Consider the following 22,889-nt stretch of genomic DNA (forward strand, 5'->3'; position numbering starts at 1 on the left):
AAATTAAACAAGCGAGTGCCTGTTTTTCCTGGCCAAGGTCAGGGTCCTTGAACACAACACGAGCCTAACGTGGTATATGTCTCGACTGACAGGAGTGGAGTTCTGACGGAGAGCACCAGAACGCCACTCCAGCACTTCAGAAATTGCAGTACCGATAAGTCCATACACATGCCGCAGTTTCTGCGTGTCTGTGTCTTTAGTTGAAAGCCCAGTGGCGATCTGCTCATCTGTCATACAGTCAATAACTGTGTTGTTATCATTAGCATCTGGTTAGCTAGCTATGCTAACAAATATAAGAAGCTTTGTCTACAACCAGTGAGGTAAAGGCACATCTTTATATGATCATTATAGTTATAAAAAAAACAAGAGAATAAAGTAAACAGGTATAAAATACTATATGACAGTTATTAATAAAGAAGAATACAGTTTGAAAGGGGAGTGATTTGTCAAATATCCATACATTAAAAGAAAATCTGCTTACAGTTGTGTTTGGGTGTTGAGAGATGTGTCCATAGATCTCCTAATGTTGCTCTCATAGTGCAACAATTCTTTCCAGGGGAGCATGCCCCCCGGACCCCCGTAGAGGAGGTTAGGTCCCCCCCCACTTAAATCATGTTCACATGGATAGGAAACTAAATACATTTGCACACATCTTGTGTCCATATCTTTCTGTTTTGGTGGTCACGCCACACCCTGCACGTGCATGCATGCCACACCGTGCACGTGCATGCATACGCGAGTCATGGTGAGATATCTGGATTAAGAGGTTGCTTTTTCTTTGCACAGCATGAAATGAATGGGCTGTGATTTTAGTTTTTTTTAAGCAGAGGTCAATAACTTGTACGGCCCTCTGAGGATATTGTAAAAATTGAAATGGCCTTTGAGAGGAAAAAGGTTCCCCACTCCTGCTCTACGGCGTCGGCGTATGAGCATTTAAAAGAGTTTTACGTTAAAGTCAGTACTGACTCAGACGGAAAAAATCAAACGTTTGCCTGTAAACTGTGTCCGCCCGGTTTGAAAAAGCAAGTCCGTACATCAAATCTTAAACGGCACATTGAGAATAAGCACACGACTAGCCTTTCACGGTATGTGCGAGTGGCGAATAAAAAAGAGAGCCAAAACAGATCCACTACCACCCAAATCCCATTAACATCGTACAGGAGACAAATAATAGCTCGCAGCAACGTATTGAAAAAATAACTATAAACTATAAATTAGTTCATTTTTGAAACCATGAACTTTAGTTCAACATTTTGAATTATGAATTATGAACTGAACTAGTTCATTTTAAAATGTGTGAACTATGAACTGAACTAGTTCATTTTAAAATGTGTGAACTGTGAACTGAACTAGTTCATGTAGAAAGTCAACTTTCCCAACACTGACCACGCGGTGGAGATGCCACAATCAATTCTGAAGAACTCTACCCCAGACCCATGTAGCTAGTTCAGAGAGAATCATCAACATTGAGCATAATAACAAGATAGAATCATAACACCTCTATCAGCTGACGCCAACGGGCAGGAGCAGGGAGACAAAACACTGAGAGCACAGCAGCCAAGGTTACGAGGTGCGTGTGCTCAGTCAGGACAGCTTGAACTGATACACTGGGTCAAAGTTATGGGCCTTGGAAAGTATTCCCCCAACAGTTTCTCTCTTTTTATCAATTTTGATCATCTAAAACCTTAGTCTAATAATAATTTGTTCAGTACTTAAATCAATGGGAATCTTCAGATTTGAGTGTGGACTTACAGAACATCAATTACATCAATAACAATCACATTAAGAACAACATAATAAGATTGAAACATTCAATCACAATGATTGAGACAGCCAATCATAATAGAAAAATCATCTCTCGTCAGTGTTTGGAGCATAACCAAAAGCATAATAATGAACACATATAAAATCACGGATACATAACAGCAAAAACATTTATTTTAAACTAATATGTTTTAACATTTAACCATGAGTTAATCTCCTTTATCAAACTATAAAATCAAAACCAGCTTGCAGCTTAACGATTTACTTCAAGGCAATCACTAGTCAAAAGCATTTAAAACTCAGGATCATAAGGGATCCAGTTAAGGTATAAGATCAGGATCATAAGGGATCCAGTTAAGGTATAAGATCAGGATCATAAGGGATCCAGTTAAGGTATAAGATCAGGATCATAAGGGATCCAGTTAAGGTATAAGATCAGGGTCATAAGGGATCCAGTTAAGGTATAAGATCAGGGTCATAAGGGATCCAGTTAAGGTATAAGATCAGGGTCATAAGGGATCCAGTTAAGGTATAAGATCAGGATCATAAGGGATCCAGTTAAGGTATAAGATCAGGGTCATAAGGGATCCAGTTAAGGTATAAGATCAGGGTCATAAGGGATCCAGTTAAGGTATAAGATCAGGGTCATAAGGGATCCAGTTAAGGTATAAGATCAGGGTCATAAGGGATCCAGTTAAGGTATAAGATCAGGGTCATAAGGGATCCAGTTAAGGTATAAGATCAGGATCATAAGGGATCCAGTTAAGGTATAAGATCAGGGTCATAAGGGATCCAGTTAAGGTATAAGATCAGGGTCATAAGGGATCCAGTTAAGGTATAAGATCAGGGTCATAAGGGATCCAGTTAAGGTATAAGATCAGGGTCATAAGGGATCCAGTTAAGGTATAAGATCAGGGTCATAAGGGATCCAGTTAAGGTATAAGATCAGGGTCATAAGGGATCCAGTTAAGGTATAAGATCAGGGTCATAAGGGATCCAGTTAAGGTATAAGATCAGGGTCATAAGGGATCCAGTTAAGGTATAAGATCAGGGTCATAAGGGATCCAGTTAAGGTATAAGATCAGGGTCATAAGGGATCCAGTTAAGGTATAACATTCACACTGGTGATTTGATCAATCTGTAATCTGCAAAATTGCAGTGTCTTCAATTCAGGATTATATTTACATTAAATATTAAATCAAAAGACTATGGCATAATAACAGAATTACATTACTTAAACTATCAATCCTTATGTCACTTCAAAATCTGAAGGGAAAAGTTAAACAATTCTCAAAATATTTAACAATCTGAAAAGCAAAAGTTAGGCAAATATTCAAAGACTTTTGTAAAAACCTGGAAAGGAAGGATTATACGTTCTTAAAACTTTAATTCATACATTTGTAAATGCTACCACTGATCTGTACCAAATTAACTCAATGCATTATTCTTATTAGCCATACTTACCTGAACATCTCTTTATGGTACTTGGAAAGGGTTCTTCTGTGTTTATCTAATGTTGAATATAGAATATACATTTCTTTAAATTATACTTCTCTAATTTGAGGATCAAATATGCTACATAATTGTTATATGAATTAGTATGCACTTTTGTTTGGGCCAACACTGAAAATAATCCAGTACTTGAAACATCATTGTAGTAGGTCTGTCTGTGCATGGGTAATACATTAAAGAGTAGTGTTGTTAAGCCCGATTGCTGGATGATTAAGGATATTAACATTATCTGTTATAATAGTAGAAATATCTTATTATTCAATACCTTATCATACTTTTTTTTTTGTTTAGTGTGAAAGTGTAATCTGATCTCAGGACTCGACATTATAAATAGTCCGCTGGCCCGGAAGCACTATTTAGTAGAGATGTTAAGATTCACCGATTCGCATCGGTGCACCGGCATAAACGTTCAAGATGCGAGTGCACCGGTTGAAAGAGTGCACATCGGCTACAGTTTGGGTTGAACCGGGTTGAACTCGCGATAAATCGATTGCGTAGCATCTTTGCATCGGTAAAAAACCGATTCATTCATATAAAATCCCCTCATCTTGTCAACGCTCAGCAGACACGATCTTTGATCTTTGCTTCGCCACTACGGAGGCCGAGAGTCTCAGTTATCAACACACACGGAAGTTGAGGAGAAAAAGAAACACAGCGCACCGAAAAATACCTACAAATCAAACGTTTGGCAACACTTCGGATTGTTCAAGAAAGACGGTGTAATAGTCCTTTATGCTATATAGCTGACCGCAGGTCATGGAGAGTGATCAGGTGTCCGTAGACCTTTGTGTGAGGTATCTTTATTACTCAACAGGTCTACAGCCATGATACATAGATGCGGGCTTGCATACACACAGTATCACTCCGCAGCCGCACCCCATCAGTAACGTCCTGATGGTATGTGTGCGCGGCACTATATACTACAGACGGTCAACTTGAAAAATCGCTCGCAAATTGTTAACGATGCCGAGCCGCTTTAAAGTACACAAGTAGTACGAGGAACTTAGCGACGCACATAAAGAGGCGACATGGGGTCTGCGGCTGAAAAGAGATAAATCACTCAGAGAGGTGTTCTGTCAGAGAGTGGTGTTTAGTTTGGCCTGTGACGGCCAATAACAGTTTAAATGTCTTCCTCACTGTAAGCAGTTATGAAATACCTGTTTGTGAAAGGTTATTTGTATTCTTTATTGTTCCTATAGAAACCACTGCTTTCTGCTCACTGGTGAGTCAGCCTATGAGTGTTCAGCACATCAGGCTGGCAGCTGTATGGCATTGCACTGTGGTAGCTGTTATTTGCACATTGTTAATCATGAGCAATGCATCCTTACATTGTTTAACTGTGAGGTGTTATACAATTGTACTGTAGCCTACTCTGGAGAGCTTTCAAAGGTACAAAAATAAACGGCATGATGGGATGTGCAGTACCAAATATGTAAAGCACTTTTTTGTTAATGTATGATTTGCTGCATATGCATATAAGGAATAAAACAAAAATCCTCTGTCATACCATATTGAAGTATCATTATTTTTGCATCGTGTTGAATCGCATCGTATCGCACCGAATCGCATAATGTTGAATCAAATCGTATCGAACTGTATTGCAACAGGTGTGAATCGTATCGTATCGTATCGCATCGCCTGGTGTTTCAAATGTATCGTTAATGTATCGTATCCTGGCAATGTATCGAGATGCGCATCGCATCGGCCTCAGTGATGGAGATGCACATCCCTACTATTTAGACACCCCGGGCCAGCATAACACGTACTTTCCACTTGCCCGCTCGGGCCACTAAAAATATTGTTTAAAAAAAAATGTTTCCTGTGGTATTGGTATTTTGACTAGCAATTTTGTTAAATAGTTTCGTTTATTAACGCTACAACCAGGGCCCACGACTAACTTTTTTCCCCATCCTCCCGGAACCGTCCCGAAATACAATCCAAGCCGTCCCGAAATTAATGTGGACCGCCCCGAATTTTTTTTTTCTTCTACATTATCATTAGTTAAAATCATTCAAAGTGACCTTTAACATAAATAAAACATCATACAAATCATTAGATGATAATTCATCAACCTTTTTATTTTAGTAAATCATTCAATCACATAAACAAAGGCCAAATATATTTAAACAAACACACAAACGAGAAAATTACTCTAATATTGAATCCAATCAAGTCCCATCCAATTATCAAAAAAAAATCCAACACTGTCCTGAAGACAGAACCCAGAGTAACCACTAACTAGGATGACAGTCTGTAACACAGTCAGGAGACCTTTACAAACGGCCCCGCCCCCTCGCACACAGACGGGAGAGAGATCTCGTCTGGATTGGAAAGCTCGAATACATCACAGACGCATGTTTTAGTCTTGTTGCATATTAGAAACGGAGTTGGTGAAACTAAAACTGCGATATAATGTGTATGTAGCAATAATACATATGACATCTATTTTTTAAATGTCTCCTGTACCGATAAAAATCTGATCAATCAATCAATGTTTATTTATATAGCCCAATATCACAAATGTTACATTTGTCTCAGTGGTCTTCACAGTGTGTACAGAATATCAGTATGACAATACGACACCCTCTGTCCTTAGACCCTCACATCGTACAAGGAAAAACTTCCAAAGAAAACCCAGTTTAAAGGGGAAAATGGGAGAAACCTCAGGGAGAGCAACAGAGGAGGGATCCCTCTCCCAGGACGGACAGACGTGCAATAGATGCCGTGTGTAAATTGAAAAGATAATACATTTGCAACATAGGTAGTCCAAATGTTTGGAAATGCATGTGTGTATAATAGGAAGATGAATCCACGAGGATATCCATCCAGGACCTATGATCCAGGACCACAGGACACAGGACCGCAGGATCATCCATGACTCCGGATCCCAGCGTATATAGACACCAAAAAGAAAGACATTTGGGGAAGCTGGGTTAATCGGAACATGAGAGTACACGGGTATAGACAGAGAGAAGGAAGAAGTAAGATGTCCCCCGACAAACTAAGCCTATATCAGCAAAACTAGGGGCTGAATCTAATCAGCCCTAACTATAAGCTTTATCAAAAAGGAAGGTCTTAAGCGCACTCTTAAACGGATAGGGTGTCTGCCGCCCGAACACAAACTGGAAGCTGATTCCACAAATGTGGAGCTTGATAAGAAAAGGCTCTGGCTCCCATTGTACTTTTAAAGATTCTAGGAACAACCAACAACCCTGCATTCTTGGAACGCAATGCCCTAGTAGGACAGTAGGGTATAATGAGTTCTTTAAGGTAAGATGGCGCCTGCCCATTAAGGGCTTTGTAGGCGAGAAGAAGAATTTTAAATTCTATCCTGTGTTCTATAGGGAGCCAGTGTAAGGCAGCCAGAACAGGAGTAATGTGGTCCCTTTTCCTAACTCTGGTTAGTACACGAGCCGCAGCATTTTGAATCAGCTGAAGCGACTGATTGACTTCTTAGTACTCCCTGATAATAAAGAGTTACAATAATCCAGCCTAGAAGTAACAAATGCATGGACTAGTTTCTCTGCATCGTTTTGAGGCAAGATATGCCTGATTTTGCAATGTTACGTAGATGGAAGTAGGCGGTCCTTGAAATTGATTTTATGTGGGCGTTAAAGGATAAATCCTGATCAAATATAACACCAAGATTCCTTACAGTCTCACTGGAGGCCAAATTAATGCCATCCATAGTTAGTATGTCTTTAGATAATTTGTTTCGTAGATTCTTCGGGCCAAGTACAATAACTTCAGTTTTGGTCGTGTTTAACATCAAAAAGTTTAAGGTCATCCACGTTTTTAAGTCCTTAAGGCAGTCTTGAATTTTATTTAGATGATTAATTTCATCAGGCTTGATTGATAAATATAGTTGAGTATCATCCGCATAACAATGAAAGTTTACAGAATGATTCCTTATAATATTGCCTAACGGAAGCATATATAATGTGAACAAAATAGGTCCGAGCACTGAGCCCTGTGGCACTCCATGGCTAACTTTGGTTTGCGTGGAAGATTCATCGTTAACACGTACAAACTGAGAGCGTTCAGATAGATAGGACCTAAACCAGCCTAAAGCAGTTCCCTGTATGCCAACTAAGTGCTCTAGTCTTTGCAATAGGATATCATGGTCGATAGTATCAAATGCAGCACTGAGATCGAGCAAAACAAGAATAGAGACAAGTCCCTTGTCTGAGGCTATTAGAATATCATTTGTGACTTTAACCAGAGCTGTCTCTGTGCTATGATGTGTTCTAAAGCCAGACTGAAAATCTTCAAATAAATCATTGTTTTTTAAGTAATCACACAACTGTTTTGCGACCGCTTTCTCAAGAATTTTTGAGAGGAACGGAAGATTAGAAATAGGTCTATAGTTGGCTAAAACCTCTGGATCGAGGTTGTGCTTTTTAAGAAGCGGTTTTATCACTGCTACTTTGAATGATTGTGGAACATAGCCTGATAATAAAGACATATTCATAATATTTAATAAAGAAGTGCTAATTAATGGAAAAACTTCCTTCAACAGCTTAGTTGGAATTGGGTCTAACATACACGTTGATGGTTTAGAAGAGAGAATCATTGAATGTAATTGTTCAAGGTTAATGGCTGAAAAGCATTCTAGTTTACTATCTAGTGTAATATTAGAACTTACGTTTCCGGGAGCTGTTGATAACACTATACTGGTCGAAGGCAAGAGGTCATTAATTTTGTTTCTAAGAGTAACAATTTTATCGTTAAAAAAGCACATAAAATCATTACTACTGAGTGCTAAGGGAATAGAAGGCTCAATCGAGCTGTGGCTCTCTGTCAGCCTGGCTACAGTGCTGAAAAGAAATCTTGCATTATTCTTATTCTCATCTATTAATGAAGAGTAGTAGGCTGCTCTCGCTTTACGCAGTGCTTTCTTATATTCATTGAGAGTAATATGCCAAATGAAACGAGATTCTTCAAGTTTAGTGGAACGCCATATCCTTTCAAGTTGTCTAGACTTTTGCTTTATTTTGCGGGTTTCGGCATTATGCCATGGAGCTAATCTATGTTGTTTTATTTTCTTCTTTTTCAAAGGAGCAACAGAGTCTAATTTTATTCGCAGCGCATCTATAGCACTATCAACAACATAATCAATTTCGGGTGGTGTACATTTTGTATAAGTTTCCTCCCCTACATGCAGACATGCTATCGAGTTAAGTATTGGTTGAATCTCTTCCTTAAATGTGGCTATAGCACTAACAGATAGGTTTCTGCTGCAAGAGCTTTTGACTAATGCTTTGTAGTCTAGTAACAGTACTTCAAAAGTTACTAAGAAATGGTCGGATAAAGCAGGATTATGCGGTTCGACTAATAGTTGCTCAATTTCAATACCATAAGTCAGAACAAGGTCGAGAGTGTGATTATAACAGTGGGTTGGTTTATTTACACTCTGACAGAAACCAACAGAATCTAATATAGAGTTAAATGCAACAGTAAGGCTATTTTTATCATCGTCAACATGAATATTAAAGTCACCTACGATAATTACTTTGTCTGTTTTAAGAACCAAAGTTGATAAAAACTCAGAGAATTCTGAATAAGGACCTGGTGCACGATACACTGTAACAAATAAGATTGGCTGCAAAGTTTTCCAGGTCGGATGCGTAAGACTAAAAACGAGGCTTTCAAAAGAGGTATCATTACATTTTGGTTTAGTATTGATAAGTAAACTTGAGTCAAAGATTGCTGCAACTCCACCTCCTCGGCCCGTGCCTCGAGCAATATGAGTGTTGACATGGCTGGGTGGAGTGGCCTCATTTATGCTGACATATTCTTCATGTCTCAACCAAGTTTCAGTGAGACAGCATATATCAATATTATAATCTGATATTAAATCATTTACCAATATTGCTTTAGATGCTAGAGAGCTTATGTTTAAGAGACCACATTTAATCTTCCTGTTTTGTTGCACTGTAGTAGTTGTTACATTTACTTTTATTAGGTTATTATGTATGACACCTCTATTAGGTTTTACCTTAAATTGTCCTTGGGCAGACACACACACCGCTAATATTGGGTATTTTATTGGGTTCGGGATTCCTATGGGTGACTGCCTAGGAGAGAGCGCAGAGAAGCGTGTAAGACTGCGACTCTGCCTCCTGGTCTCAACTCCAGTTTGTCATGGATTACGTCCACAAAGCCCTGAAATGTTTGCCGAAATGAGATCTGCACCTTTCAAAGTAGGATGAATGCCGTCTCTCTTAATCAGACCAGGTTTTCCCCAGAAGGCTGTCCAATTATTTACGAAGCCCACATTGTTTGCTGGGCACCACCAAGACAACCAGCGCTGAAATGATGACATGCTGATAACGTCGGAGCTTAACGTTACCACTGTCTTTAATAATTCCAGGCCGGGGCCCGTTTGATACCGGGGCTCGGTATCCATCCCTACATGGGGAGATGCGCAGCATATTGCTAAGGACTAAATACGATGGAGGGTTCTCATCTCAGCCTTATTACTCATAGGGGATGAAGAGGAGTAAGTAAATAAAGAGGCTGGCGCTCCAGGGTCTGGTTCTGCTGTGCGTTTTTGTGATGTAACGGTAAAACATTTCAGAATTCCTCCACGGGATGCCATTGTCATTGTACAACACTCAACCCGCGAAATACACACACTCAGTACATAGCTAGACCCAGAGCCATATTATATTAATCTGGCTAGACCAGGGGTCGGCAACCCGCGGCCCACGGGCCGCATGCGGCCCTTTAAGCCCTCTGCTCTGGCTCCCTTGAGTTTAGACAAAAATAAGAAGGAAATAAAATAAAAGTATTTGTAGGACTATTTATATTTTGTTGCATGGTTGAAAATGTTTCGTATCTTGTATTTTGAGGTGAAACTGTGACACATAAATAAAAAACAAAACGGTTTTAATTAGATCAACTAAAATATGCGTCACATCCTGCTCCGGTCCCGCGCGAGCGCCTTTTCTTGGAGGCGAATAACCTGACCCCCGGCTCGATGAGCGAACTATGGATAAATCAAAGAGAAGTACCGGAGGAACACAGGATTTAGTTCTGCGTGGACAGAGTTATCTGCTTTCACAGCAAACGATGCTGATTTACCGGGATGTCTGATATGTAGAGAGAAGTTGTCAACGATGGTGCAGCCTTTACGAGGGAGAGGAAGACAGCTGACGATCTTCAGTCATAATTCAATGGGTATGTAATTTATTTGAGAAAACACTTTTTGTTATATTCCATGGAATGCTCTTAACGTCCCGATAGCAATGAATATATTAAATGCTTTGACAATAAATACATACAAAAATTAATCTGTGGAAGCCGTAGCACTGTACAAAGCACGACCAATCATCTGCCTCAGCCCGGCTAAAATAACTGGATGGTCTACCGGCCTGTCAGCCTTCCATCTGTGCACAAACTTATCTCGTGCCCTCATTGGTCATGTGCGCGTTCGTGTGTGTTGGAGGAGGGACTCTGAAAGAAAGTCTGAAGGAAGAGGTTGTGTATTTTTCGGTTGTGTATTTTCAAATTCTAGCGCACTCAAGCTGGTTTCTCCATTCTTACCTACCCTACCTTTAACTCTTTTTAGGGTGCAGCTATATATATATTTATTTCAAAGTGGGCCCATTTTAATAATATTTTTTTTCCCTTCAAATGTGCAGAGGACTCCCCAAGTGCTGTGTTTAATTTATTTTAAAGTAGGCCTGTGTAGTATTTTGAATTCTCCTTATAAGAGTTCTTTGTTTCTTATTAGAGGTTAACAGTTTTATATCATGTAATAAATAGCATAATAAATGCAAAAAACTGTAGTTTTTGTCTGATATAACAATAAAAAACTATGAAATATGTTTTGCGGCTCCAGACAAAAACATTTTTTGGAAAAAGAAGCGAAATGGCTCTTTTGGTCAAAAAGGTTGCAGAACCCTGGGCTAGACCATAGAGAGCGCGAATTTGCGGACCAGGAATTCGCGGGCACAGCCAGCTGGGTGGCTGGCTGACAGCCAGCGGCACAGCAGTAGCTACATGTGTGTGTATTTCGCGGGTTGCTAAATGTTTTGTGCGTGTGTGTTTATGTTGACAAGGAGGTTTAATAACTGTGTGCTACACAAAACGTGCAGTCGGTTTCATTTTCATCGCCGTTTGTAGTAGAGTTAGCAGGATATTTTTATTTTAACTCTCGTCCCAAAATTATTTTTTATCCTCCCCGACACTATTTGTTTCGGCCCCGGGACGACGGGACGTCCTTAAGCTCGAGCCCTGGCTACAACATAGCGTTCCGTGAGTCGGTTGTCGTTGTTAGGTGAAAAGCAAACAGCTGTTTGCTGCGGAGCGCAGCGCGAGCAGGCTCCCGTGAGCGCGCTCCTTCACTACAGAGTATCGCGCCACCTAACCATTCGCCAAAATGTTTTTAATACCAGCGGTAAATACCCGAAATTGACACCCGATGGACACACGATAAAGGAAATGTTCAAATTCGGCTGTGATCGTAGCAACATCGGGCCATTCGTGAGGGCATCTAAGCCATCATATGACCGCAGGTGGAGTTTCTCAGGCTCCGGCAGCAACCTTTACTCTTTTGTTCATAAGCTTGGTTTCTAACTATTAGAATTTTAGTAATGTCTGGAGACCAATTGGTTGACACGATAAATAATTTGAAGCAGTTTAATAAAGAATCATCTTCTCCCGCTTATCCGTGATCAAGTCGCGGGGGTAGCAGTTCCAGCAGAGAGCCCCAAACTTTATTTTCCCTGGCGACATCAACCAGCTCTGACTGGGGGATCCCAAGGCGCTCCCAGGCCAGCGAAGAGATATAATCCCTCCACCTGGTCCTAGGTCTACCCCTTGGTCTCTTCCCAGCTGGACGTGCCTGGAACACCTCCCTAGGGAGGCGCCCAGGTGGCATCCTAACTAGGTGCCCGAACCACCTCAACTGTCTCTTTTCGACGCGAAGGAGGAGCGGCTCAACTCCGAGTCCCTCCCTGATGACCGAACTTCTCACCTTATCCCTAAGGGAGACACCAGCCACCCGGCGGAGGAAACCCATCTCGACCGCTTGTATCCGCGATCTCGTTCTTTCGGTCATGACCCATCCTTCATGACCATAGGTGAGGGTAGGAACGGAAATGGCCCGGTAGACAGAGAGCTTTGCCTTCTGGCTCAGCTCCCTTTTCGTCACAACGGTGCGGTAAAGCGACTGCAGTACCGCTCCAGCTGCTCCGATTCTCCGGCCCATCTCACGCTCCATTGTTCCCTCACTCGAGAACAAGACCCCGAGATACTTGAACTCCTTCACTTGGGGTAAGGACTCATTCCCTACTTGGAGTGGACAGTCCATCGGTTTCCTGCTGAGAACCATGGCCTCAGATTTGGAGGTGCTGATCCCCTGGGATGAGGGTTAGGGTAACCCTACCCTAACTCTAACCCGCTTCACACTCGGTTGCGAACCGATCCAGTGAGTGCTGAAGGGTGAGTGCAGAGAGAGAGAGCCCGAGAGCCCGTCCTCTCCCTTTTCTTCTCATGCTCCCTTTAACTCCTCCGGTGACTTTCTTTTATTTGAAGATTGTGTTTTGCTTGGCCGGTTACCGGTGGTTTTAAAAACATTTCGGCAAATGGTTAGGTGGTGCGACAGTCTGTAGTGAAGGAGCACTCCGCAGCAAACAGCTGATTGCTCACAAAAACTCACTGTTCAATAAAAGAACATTTTACCTTGAAAATCAATGCATTCTAATAGCGGGTCAATTTGACCCGGTGGCGGTTTTAGGTATACAAAACCTCTGGCGGTTCTAGTGTTCAAGCAATATAATCTTATTTTATTTTTACACGGACAGCACACACCCTGAACAGTGTGCTTCTTGTTTACATTTTCCTCTGCACACTCAGATGCAGGACAAAAAACAATCTTTTGCTATTTATTTTAATTTTGCAGCACATTTATACGACCAGAATTTTGCTTTACATCTTTATATTATTTATTTTTCTCAAGTCATTTACTTTTGGTGAGTTAACTAAAGTTTAGTTTATTTTACCCTGGCTGTGGACTGATTCATTATTAGGTGTTACAAAACATACACAAGACGGCGGTTAGACAAACCAATATAGACCCCGGATACAAACAATTAGACAAACAAACATGAACTCGTAAAAAACGCCAGCGCGCCAGCAAAGCTCATCCAGCTCAATTTAGTCCGAATGAAGAGGTTTCAGAGGGGGTAGGGAATTATCTTATCTGTTTAAGTGGGCGCCTTTGACTCGCGCGTCCACCCTTGTATACAAGTCCTTAGATCGGTGCCTGATGACCGTCCAAGAGTGATAACTAGCTTATCCTCTTGCGACACCACTACGCTATTCTAGTGGTGCTATGCCCCCCCGATCAGGAGTTTTCTCTACCCTTTCTCTCCAACAACAAACACGGTTAGTGTAGTCCTCCACGGATCAGCCTATACACTCGCTCTCATGTTCATTACAACGATGAAACACAGTCTTGCTCTACACTCGCATGCCACTGCCCACCCGTGATCAATTAGCCTATCATTTTATGTATGCACCCCGGACCGGCACCAGTTCCTCCAGATTCAATACAAATCTTTACATTGCTTTCATACAGAAGCTCCACTTTACTGATGCCTTTCTTTAAGGTTTCTCAAAACATGAGCTGTGTATGCTTGTATGGCACTTCTGTCCTGAGCAGCATACACAGAGGAAATCAGCCAGACACTGATTTCCTGGGTTTACTAGCCCCAAATGTCCAATAACCAAAAACGAAACACAACCGCTCAGTTTCACAGGTAATTGTAGGATACCGTCAATCACAGATTCTGGTAAGGCAATGTCCAAATGTGGATTTGAAATTACACTTACCAGTTCTGAAGATTTGTTGGTATCCTGCCGACAACGCCAATTTGTGGGGGAAACTTCTGGAGCTTCGGCCGGAGAATTCACAAGACATGTCACGGGCCATGGTTTTACCACGCGGTGGAGATGCCAGATACATACAGTGCGGCAAAAAAGTATTTAGTCAGCCACCAATTATGCAAGTTCTCCCACTTAAAAAGATGAGAGAGGCCTGTAATTTTCATCCTAGGTACACTTCAACTATGAGAGACAGAATGGGGGGAAAGAATCCAGGAAATCACATTGTAGGATTTTTAATGAATTAATTGGTAAATTCCTCGGTATAATAAGTATTTGGTCACCTACAAACTCCACTATGGCCAAGACCAATGAGCTGTCAAAGGACACCAGAAACAAAATTGTAGACCTGCACCAGGCTGGGAAGACTGAATCTGCAATAGGTAAGCAGCTTGGTGTGAAGAAATCAACTGTGGGAGCAATTATTAGAAAATGGAAGACATACAAGACCACTGATAATCTCCCTCGATCTGGGGCTCCACGCAAGATCTCACCCCGTGGGGTCAAAATGATCACAAGAACGGTGAGCAAAATCCCAGAACCACACGGGGGGACCTAGTCAATGACCTGCAGAGAGCTGGGACCAAAGTAACAAAGGCTACCATCAGTAACACACTACGCCGCCAGGGACTCAAATCCTGCAGTGCCAGACGTGTCCCCCTGCTTAAGCCAGTACATGTCCAGGCCAGGGTTTCCGTTAGCCGGTAATTACCGGTTTTTAGCTGGTAACATTTATAAAAAACCGGTAAATTCAAAACCTGACGGTCAAAATGTCTGGTAATAATTAGGGAGGCTCCGATCGATCGGCCGCCGGTCATTATCGGCCGATATTCACTCTTAATAGTTTGATCGGTGCTCTCTATAAAGGCCGATCAGGAGAGCTGGATCTGATCGATATGGACATAAACGCGAGTGAAGTTAAACCGGACGAGAGAGAGATCAGATCAGCTGCTGAGTCTGACCGAGACACGCAGCTCTGCAAATCACCTGAAGCCCCGCCCTCTGTTTAGCGAGCTGCAGGAGCTGCTTGAGAAACTGACGGCTGTCAGGAGAGAGAGGGAGGGAGAGGGGAAAAGAGAGGATCCGTTTCTCCCGTGTTATTATTCAAAGTTGATGTAAACTTCTGAATAATGTACGTTATCTACTACAAGTAGTTTGTTTGAATGTAATAATTATGTTGTTTGTTGTTTGTGGAATCATTTATTGAAAAATGAATCTGAATTTTTCGATCTGTTACGATTATAAACTGAAGCAATATAAAAATGAGCCCCGTGAACTGAGTTTTAAACTGAAGCATATCTGCTCATAGTCCGGTAATTACCTGCTAACGGAAACTCTGCTACACAACTCTTATTATTATTGAAATATGACCGGTAAGTTTCAAATTGTCCGGTAAAATAAATTCTGCCCGGACATTTGACCGGCGAGAAAAAATCCTAGCGGAAACCCTGGTCCAGGCCCGTCTGAAGTTTGCTAGAGAGCATTTAGATGATCCAGAAGAGGATTGGGAGAATGTCATATGGTCAGATGAAACCAAAATAGAACTTTTTGGTAAAAACTCAACTAGACGTGTTTGGAGGAGAAAGAATGCTGAGTTGCATCCAAAGAACACCATACCTACTGTGAAACATGGGGGTGGAAACATCATGCTTTGGGGCTGTTTTTCTGCAAAGGGACCAGGACGACTGATCCGTGTAAAGGAAAGAATGAATGGGGCCATGTATCGTGAGATTTTGAGTGACAACCTCCTTCCATCAGCAAGGGCATTGAAGATGAAACGTGGCTGGGTCTTTCAGCATGACAATGATCCCAAACACACCGCCCGGGCAACGAAGGAGTGGCTTCGTAAGAAGCATTTCAAGGTCCTGGAGTGGCCTAGCCAGTCTCCAGATCTCAACCCCATAGAAAATCTTTGGAGGGAGTTGAAAGTCCGTGTTGCCCAGCGACAGCCCCAAAACATCACTGCTCTAGAGGAGATCTGCATGGAGGAATGGGCCAAAATACCAGCAACAGTGTGTGAAAACCTTGTGAAGACTTACAGAAAACGTTTGACCTCTGTCATTGCCAACAAAGGGTATATAACAAAGTATTGAGATGAACTTTTGTTATTGACCAAATACTTATTTTCCACCATAATTTGCAAATAAATTCTTTAAAAATCAGACAATGTGATTTTCTGGATTGTTTTTTTTCTCATTCTGTCTCTCATAGTTGAAGTGTACCTAGGATGAAAATTACAGGCCTCTCTCATCTTTTTAAGTGGGAGAACTTGCACAATTGGTGGCTGACTAAATACTTTTTTTCCCCACCAGTGTGCGAAAAAGTACATGTCCCACCGTCCGGGACGTGTTATTTACAATATCGGACAAGTAGATCTTTCAATTGACTTGTCCGGTGGACAAGTGACCTTTTTCGCCCCGATTTATTAACAAATTATTGATAAATTCAGTTTACAAAAGGCAGAACTCATTCGCAAATTGTACGTGTCCGCCATTGTTCGTTTAGAAATGTTAGTTTCGGTTCTGCTTGTCGATTCATAAGGAAATGCATCTCGCCGCTTTCTGTACAGTTAGACGGGGGCGGGATGGGAAGTGTAGCACGGTGGCGGGGTTGGGAAGCAAAACTCGGTTCCGAGTAGGAACAAATAACAATTGTCCGGTCCCGGGATTAATAAGAGTTGTGAGGACAGGAGGCGAGGCCGAGCCCCGCGGACCGCAGCTCTCTCTATGCTCCGTATCAGCTGATCGCTGCACGGTGCCGCTCGGCGTCTCTCTCTTTCTACACACAGCAGATCCGCTGCCCGTTAACAGCCTCATCTTTGTCAAACTTTCTCATGTTCTTTCTCTAACACGTAATGAAGGTTATTAAGCGTTTTAGCTCCTGTGTTGTTAATATTGACCACCATTTCCACCATTTCCTTTATGAAGTGAAGCAGCCTCCCTGTGTCTTCGCGCTGTCCTCACATCCCCGGACCCCCAGACTCAGGAGCACAGGGATGTCAGTATTGTTTATGAAGCAGGGTATAGAAAGTACATTATTGAAATGCTATTTATACTAGTTATTTACTTTTACAAACAGTGAGTAGCTGGGCAGCTGCCAGCATGTGTATTGCAGGACGTGTGTGTCTTTGAGTTATAGAAAAGCGCTAGGATAGGCTATAAATATAATAATAATAATAATAATAATAACTTTATTTGTATAGCACCTTTCATCCAGGGGATTGCAGTTCAATGTGCTTTACATCAGTAAAAAATAAGACATAAAATCAGTGTAAAACAAGCAGCAAGAGCAAAGCATAAAGTGGGATAAAATAATTAAAAATAAAAACATGGGGAATAAAACATAAAGAAATAGTGCAGTATAATAGTGTAAAATCAGTAAAATGCTTTGGTAAAGTGATTAAGCCTTTTAAAAATGCCTAATGTATTGGCTTCCCTAATATTGTTGGGTAACGTGGTTCACAAAGGCTGCATCACCGATCTTCTTATAACTCTTTCTGGTGACCTCTAACAGACCTGCATCTGATGATCGCAGTGTTCTGGCAGGTGTGTAGTTCATTAGAGAGTCAGCAATGTAGCTGGGTCCTTATCCATTTAGAGCTTTGTATGTGAGGAGAAGCACCTTCAAATCAATTCTGAAAGTTACAGGAAGCCAGTGTAGAGTAGCTAAGACAGGACTAATGTGTTCCCTCCTTTTGGTATTCGTTAGTAGTCTAGCTGCAGAGTTTTTAATGAGCTGGAGTCTTTGTACATTCTCAAACTGCACCACTTAGAACTAACTAAACAATGCAGAGATTATTTTTATATAATTGTATTCAATAACCGTAAGAAATTAAACAGTATGAAGTGATTTGTAAATAGGAATACAGATTTGACTCTCCCAGTTTGTCATGGGACTTATTTTTACCCTCTCAAAGAACCGGAATCGAGAAACAAAAATAACCGGAATCGAAAAGCAGAACAGGAATCGTTAAAATCCAAACGATACCCAACCCTATGTGTGATGCAGTCAAATCTTACCGCTCACTTACGTTAGCGGTGTTGTAAAAACCGTGGGAAAATGTAAAAAATACGATGACGAAGAAGAAGATTCCAGTGGCCCCAATCTTTGTCCATTCTGGACAAGTGAAAAATGTATTCGGACAAGTACATTCCCAAACTCACTTGTCCATGGACAAGTACTCTCTAAAAACTTTTTCTCACACTGCCCACTGTAAATACATACATGGAGTAAAGGGCACCATCACAAAGCTATACTTAACAATAGCAACAACCGTAATGCTTCAGCATGAAAATACCATAGACTGTAAATATAAGAACACACAGACACTCATCACCAAGGTCACCATATCAATCGATCCAGCAGAGCAATAGCCTACAGGCAAAACACAGAAGATCAACAAAAGATATGACATCAAATGAACTTGCTGAAGGAGACGGTCAACTTCATTAATTTTCTTTCCCTTTTACTGATTTGAATGGCTATACGCTGCTCTCTCTCGTCTCCTCTTCACAACTACACTTTTCACGGCACACATTCTTACAGCCAATCAGCTCTGAATTATGAGATGACGTTGTGGTGGGGTTGCCAGCACGTTGCCCACTTGTGATTATTTTTTGCCGCACACATTGAACACAAAAAGACTCTGAGCAGGCGCAGCATAGTTTTTACAGCACTCATTCATTTTGACAGCGAGAGAGAGGGGCTAGATCCACATCGCTCAACACGGCTCAATAGGCACACTGTGGACGCAGACTAAAACGGCGATGTAGAGACGAATCAGACGACTATACATGATCTTTAAATATATTTTATACATATGTTTGGAATTATTATTTTAATTCATTTCTGCTGACACTAGGTGCCCACCTGCCCCTAATGACCAGTCGCCACTGTGTGTATCTCATGTACCGTAGATACTGTTTCACAGCTCTACAGACAGGCTGCCTGTTTTCACCCTCAAAGGTTTCACAGAAAGAATGATGATGACTTTAAGAGCCATGTGGAATGTGACATTCATTTAGAATTTGTAGTTGATTCCCTAATCTCTCTCTCCCTCTCTCTCTCCCTCTCTATCTCCCTCCCTCCCTCTCTCTCTCCCCCTCTCTCTCTCTCTCAGGGCGAGTCAGTCAAGTATTTCCTGGACAATTTGGAAAAGCTTGGAAAGTCGGTAAGTTCCACCCACACTACAGAGGCCCTGCTCATCACTGAGCCCAGTAGGCAGGGGGTGTGAGAAAGAGAAGTGAATATGTGCCTGCTGAAATAAATCAGGAACCGATTATTAACTAACTGCTAATATTTGCACGGGGCAATATAGAAACAATAAAGATGTGTTCACTGTTCGTGTCCCGTTCCAACAGCCCATGGCGGAGGAATACACGTTTCACACTCTGCATCACGAGGAGTATACAGCTAGAAATGGGACATGTCTTTAATGACTTGGTGGCTCTGACTGAGCATTTGATTTGGCATGAAGAGAAGGACCCTATAATCACTCTCAAAACTACAAATTGCAAAGGTACAAGTCTAATTGTAAGTTCATTGAAATCCTTGATGGACACATTCTGCACCTTGGAGAGGAGAGAGCAGATCATTATTTCCGTTCGAAAAGACAATCCTTAGTGTTGTTTAATGTTTACACATTTACCTTTAATATAAAGCCACATTTGTAAATGATCTGCAAAAGAAACAGCTGATGGATCCTTCCTGCCTCTGAGGCAGCTGTTCCCAAGCTGAAACAAAGCCAATATAATTCATTTATTAGCCAGTTATTTCTATACTCAAATAAGAACACGAGGATGATGTTTAACTGCATTGTCTTTGAGAATCCTCTCGTACACTCCACACACAGACAGCAGGCACACACAAAGACATGAGAAATGCCTACACAAAGAAGCCGCACCGTGCTATATCAAAATACACAGCTGTGCTACCATCACAGCTACAATGAGCGGATACAGAAAGCTATTGCTCTATGTGCTACAAGCTAGCAGCACATGATTAAGTGAAGACAGGAAGCCACCCTGCTATAAAACACATGCTCGCTGAACTCACAGCACCTACAGACAAATAGTCCCCAGACATCAGCCCACAGGAAGAGCTGCTCTCAGCCAAACAGGAAGTCAGGAATTATTAAAGGCCAACTCAACCTGTAAACTGAGTGGGGCCAAAGCAGTGCTTCATTATCCCTGCAGGTATAATAGCCCCCTTAGATATACTGAGCTCCTCTTGTTCTAAATAGTATTTGTTTAACGGGAACATGTAGTAACCCAACACGGTTCTGATGAACCTGGCATTAGCTTTTTGGTGTTTTCCAAAACTGAATTCATATCCATTATGTGTGCGTGTGTTTTGAGAGTATGCACGCACACACTGGCTAAAGCTGTGTCAGCAACGGGTCGGAACCTCTGGAATGTTCTGAATTCAGATCTGGTGTAGCCAGAGCACACTGACGAGCACACACGGACAACACAGGGTGATTGGAAAGAAATGGCAATCCTTTTTTATCCAACATATTTAAGATGCACTTTGCAGATGTTCCTGTGATCAGGTTATCTCAGGAACTCCGAGTATTACTGTAAATACTGCGCCAGCGTCTACTCGGACTCACAGATTAAGCTGATTAAGGTTTTGTGGTCAAAGTACAGAACACATTTTTGCCACAGCTCAAGATTTGATGCTAATTATTCACATTCTACTGGAATGTCTCATGGAACACATTATGGAATGATGGCATTTCCGACACACACACACACACACACACACACACACACACACACACACACACACACACACACACACACACACACACACACACACACACACACACACACACACACACACACACACACACACACACACACACACACACACACACACACCCTCTCTCTCAGCCCCGCTCTTGTTTATGCTCTGTGGTATTTGAAGAATGCAGTGTTGGACAGGGATGTCCCCAAGGCAGCAGCATGGGAAGTGTGTACTTGGTTTATCGGGAACAAAAAGATCTGTACTCCTCTTAACTCTGATTTAGTTTACGTGTGTCGGTGTGTATTACAAAATAAAGTGTAAAGATCATTTACTGACGATGTGCTCTTGATGAGAAAAATATGCCTCTATTTACAGTTGTCAAAATTGAAACCCTAAAATACACAAACGGCTCGTTGCATGTGGAGCTTTTACACACGTCTGTGCAGTTTCCACCCAAGGGCTGTGCAACACAATAACACTGACCATCTGCTTGCAGGACTACCTCCCCAGCCAGCAGGACATCCTCCTGGCCAGAAAGCCCACTAAAGGCATCCACGAGTACGACTTTGAGATCAAGAACGTGCCCTTCAAGATGGTGGACGTGGGGGGGCAGCGCTCTGAGAGGCGGCGCTGGTTTGAATGCTTTGACTCGGTCACCTCCATCCTCTTCCTCGTGTCCTCCTCTGAATATGACCAGGTGAGGGGGCACGGCAGAGAGCTCCTGAATGTCGTGTGGAAATATGCTCCAGCACAGGGAGCACCACTTCTACATTTGCATTTGAACGTTGTTCTCCTGAGGAGGGCCTTAGTGTGTTTCCAGGTCATATTACTACAGCCGGTGAGGGTCGTGGGGCAAAGCAGAACAAGGACTGGTTTTAATAGTTATATAGAAATAATATAAACCTGGATAAATGCATTACATAAAACATCCTTTGTTGCTGCTGCTATTAACGTTGTCTATAGGAATGTGTGTGTGTGTGTGTGTGTGTGTGTGGGTTTTATGAGTTTCACATGGTGGGCAACATATGAAATGGCACATTACTGTATGCCAAATAATGGCTGTACACATATATATGTATATATTATAATTTATCAGGGTTCACTGTAATCATTTATCGTCTTTCATTGGAACCACATCTTCATCCTTCATATCGAGATATCATGATACACTTAGACATGAGGCCTGTACTACGAAGCCAGTTCAACAGACCCTGGATATGTTTGAGTTACCCAGCTTACCTAACCCTAACAAACGTGCTCTCGCTAAGCGGTCCTACGACGCTGGTTATCAACCAGGGTTTCTCTGTCCGGCTGAGAGCGCGTTCACGTGAAAGGGGCGGGGTTAGCAACATTTGACCAATCACAAACATGGACAAGCGTACTGACAGCGCAGCGTCATACCTCCTGAATGAAAAGTCAACTATAATTAGACAAATATGAAAACTTTAAACATCCATGACTTAAACACTTGATCAGGATCAAAGCACAGAGCTGCAGCTGCAAGGTGAACACAGCTGGAACAGAACAAGTGTTTGAATGCGTACATCAGTGACCATCAACTGGTATTTTTTTTTTTACAACGTCTCGTGAGTAGTGTGCAGTACCGGAGTCCAACAGAGAGGCAGCAGCTGCGGGACAGTAGACTGTGTAGCCTTCCCTGCCCTGAAGAAGAAGTGTTCCTTCGTTGTGAAGAGCCTGCTTTATGCACTCTGCAGCAGTAGCCCCGACAGACAGGAGCTGCGGGACAGTAGCCTAGAAGTGATCCTTCGTTAGCGTGAAGATTCTAAGCTTTTATGGATTATTAGGTGATAATAATCCATAAATAAATAAATATATATATATATATATAAAAATAAAAAGAGGATGATTGCTTTTATAAAAAAATAATTTCTAAAACTATGAGGAGAAGTTTATGTTTAATCCGTTCGTTCTTTGGTTTTTCCGTTTCAAAACCGAATAAGAAAAAATTAAAA

The 22,889-nt window shown here is 41.8% G+C and overlaps 1 protein-coding gene across 1 annotated transcript in view; it reads left to right on the forward strand.

Moving 5' to 3' along the window:
• The window catches only part of gna13b (guanine nucleotide binding protein (G protein), alpha 13b), a 44,805-nt gene that overhangs the window by 11,473 nt on the left and 10,443 nt on the right, over positions 1–22,889 (forward strand). Inside the window, exons 2-3 of the mRNA XM_034089118.2 lie at positions 19,289–19,339; positions 21,413–21,613. Coding sequence (XP_033945009.2) covers positions 19,289–19,339; positions 21,413–21,613 — 252 coding nt within the window. The remainder of the gene's footprint in view (positions 1–19,288; positions 19,340–21,412; positions 21,614–22,889) is intronic.

Source organism: Pseudochaenichthys georgianus, chromosome 8 (genome assembly GCF_902827115.2).
Source record: "Pseudochaenichthys georgianus chromosome 8, fPseGeo1.2, whole genome shotgun sequence".
NCBI classification, from domain to species: domain Eukaryota; kingdom Metazoa; phylum Chordata; class Actinopteri; order Perciformes; family Channichthyidae; genus Pseudochaenichthys; species Pseudochaenichthys georgianus.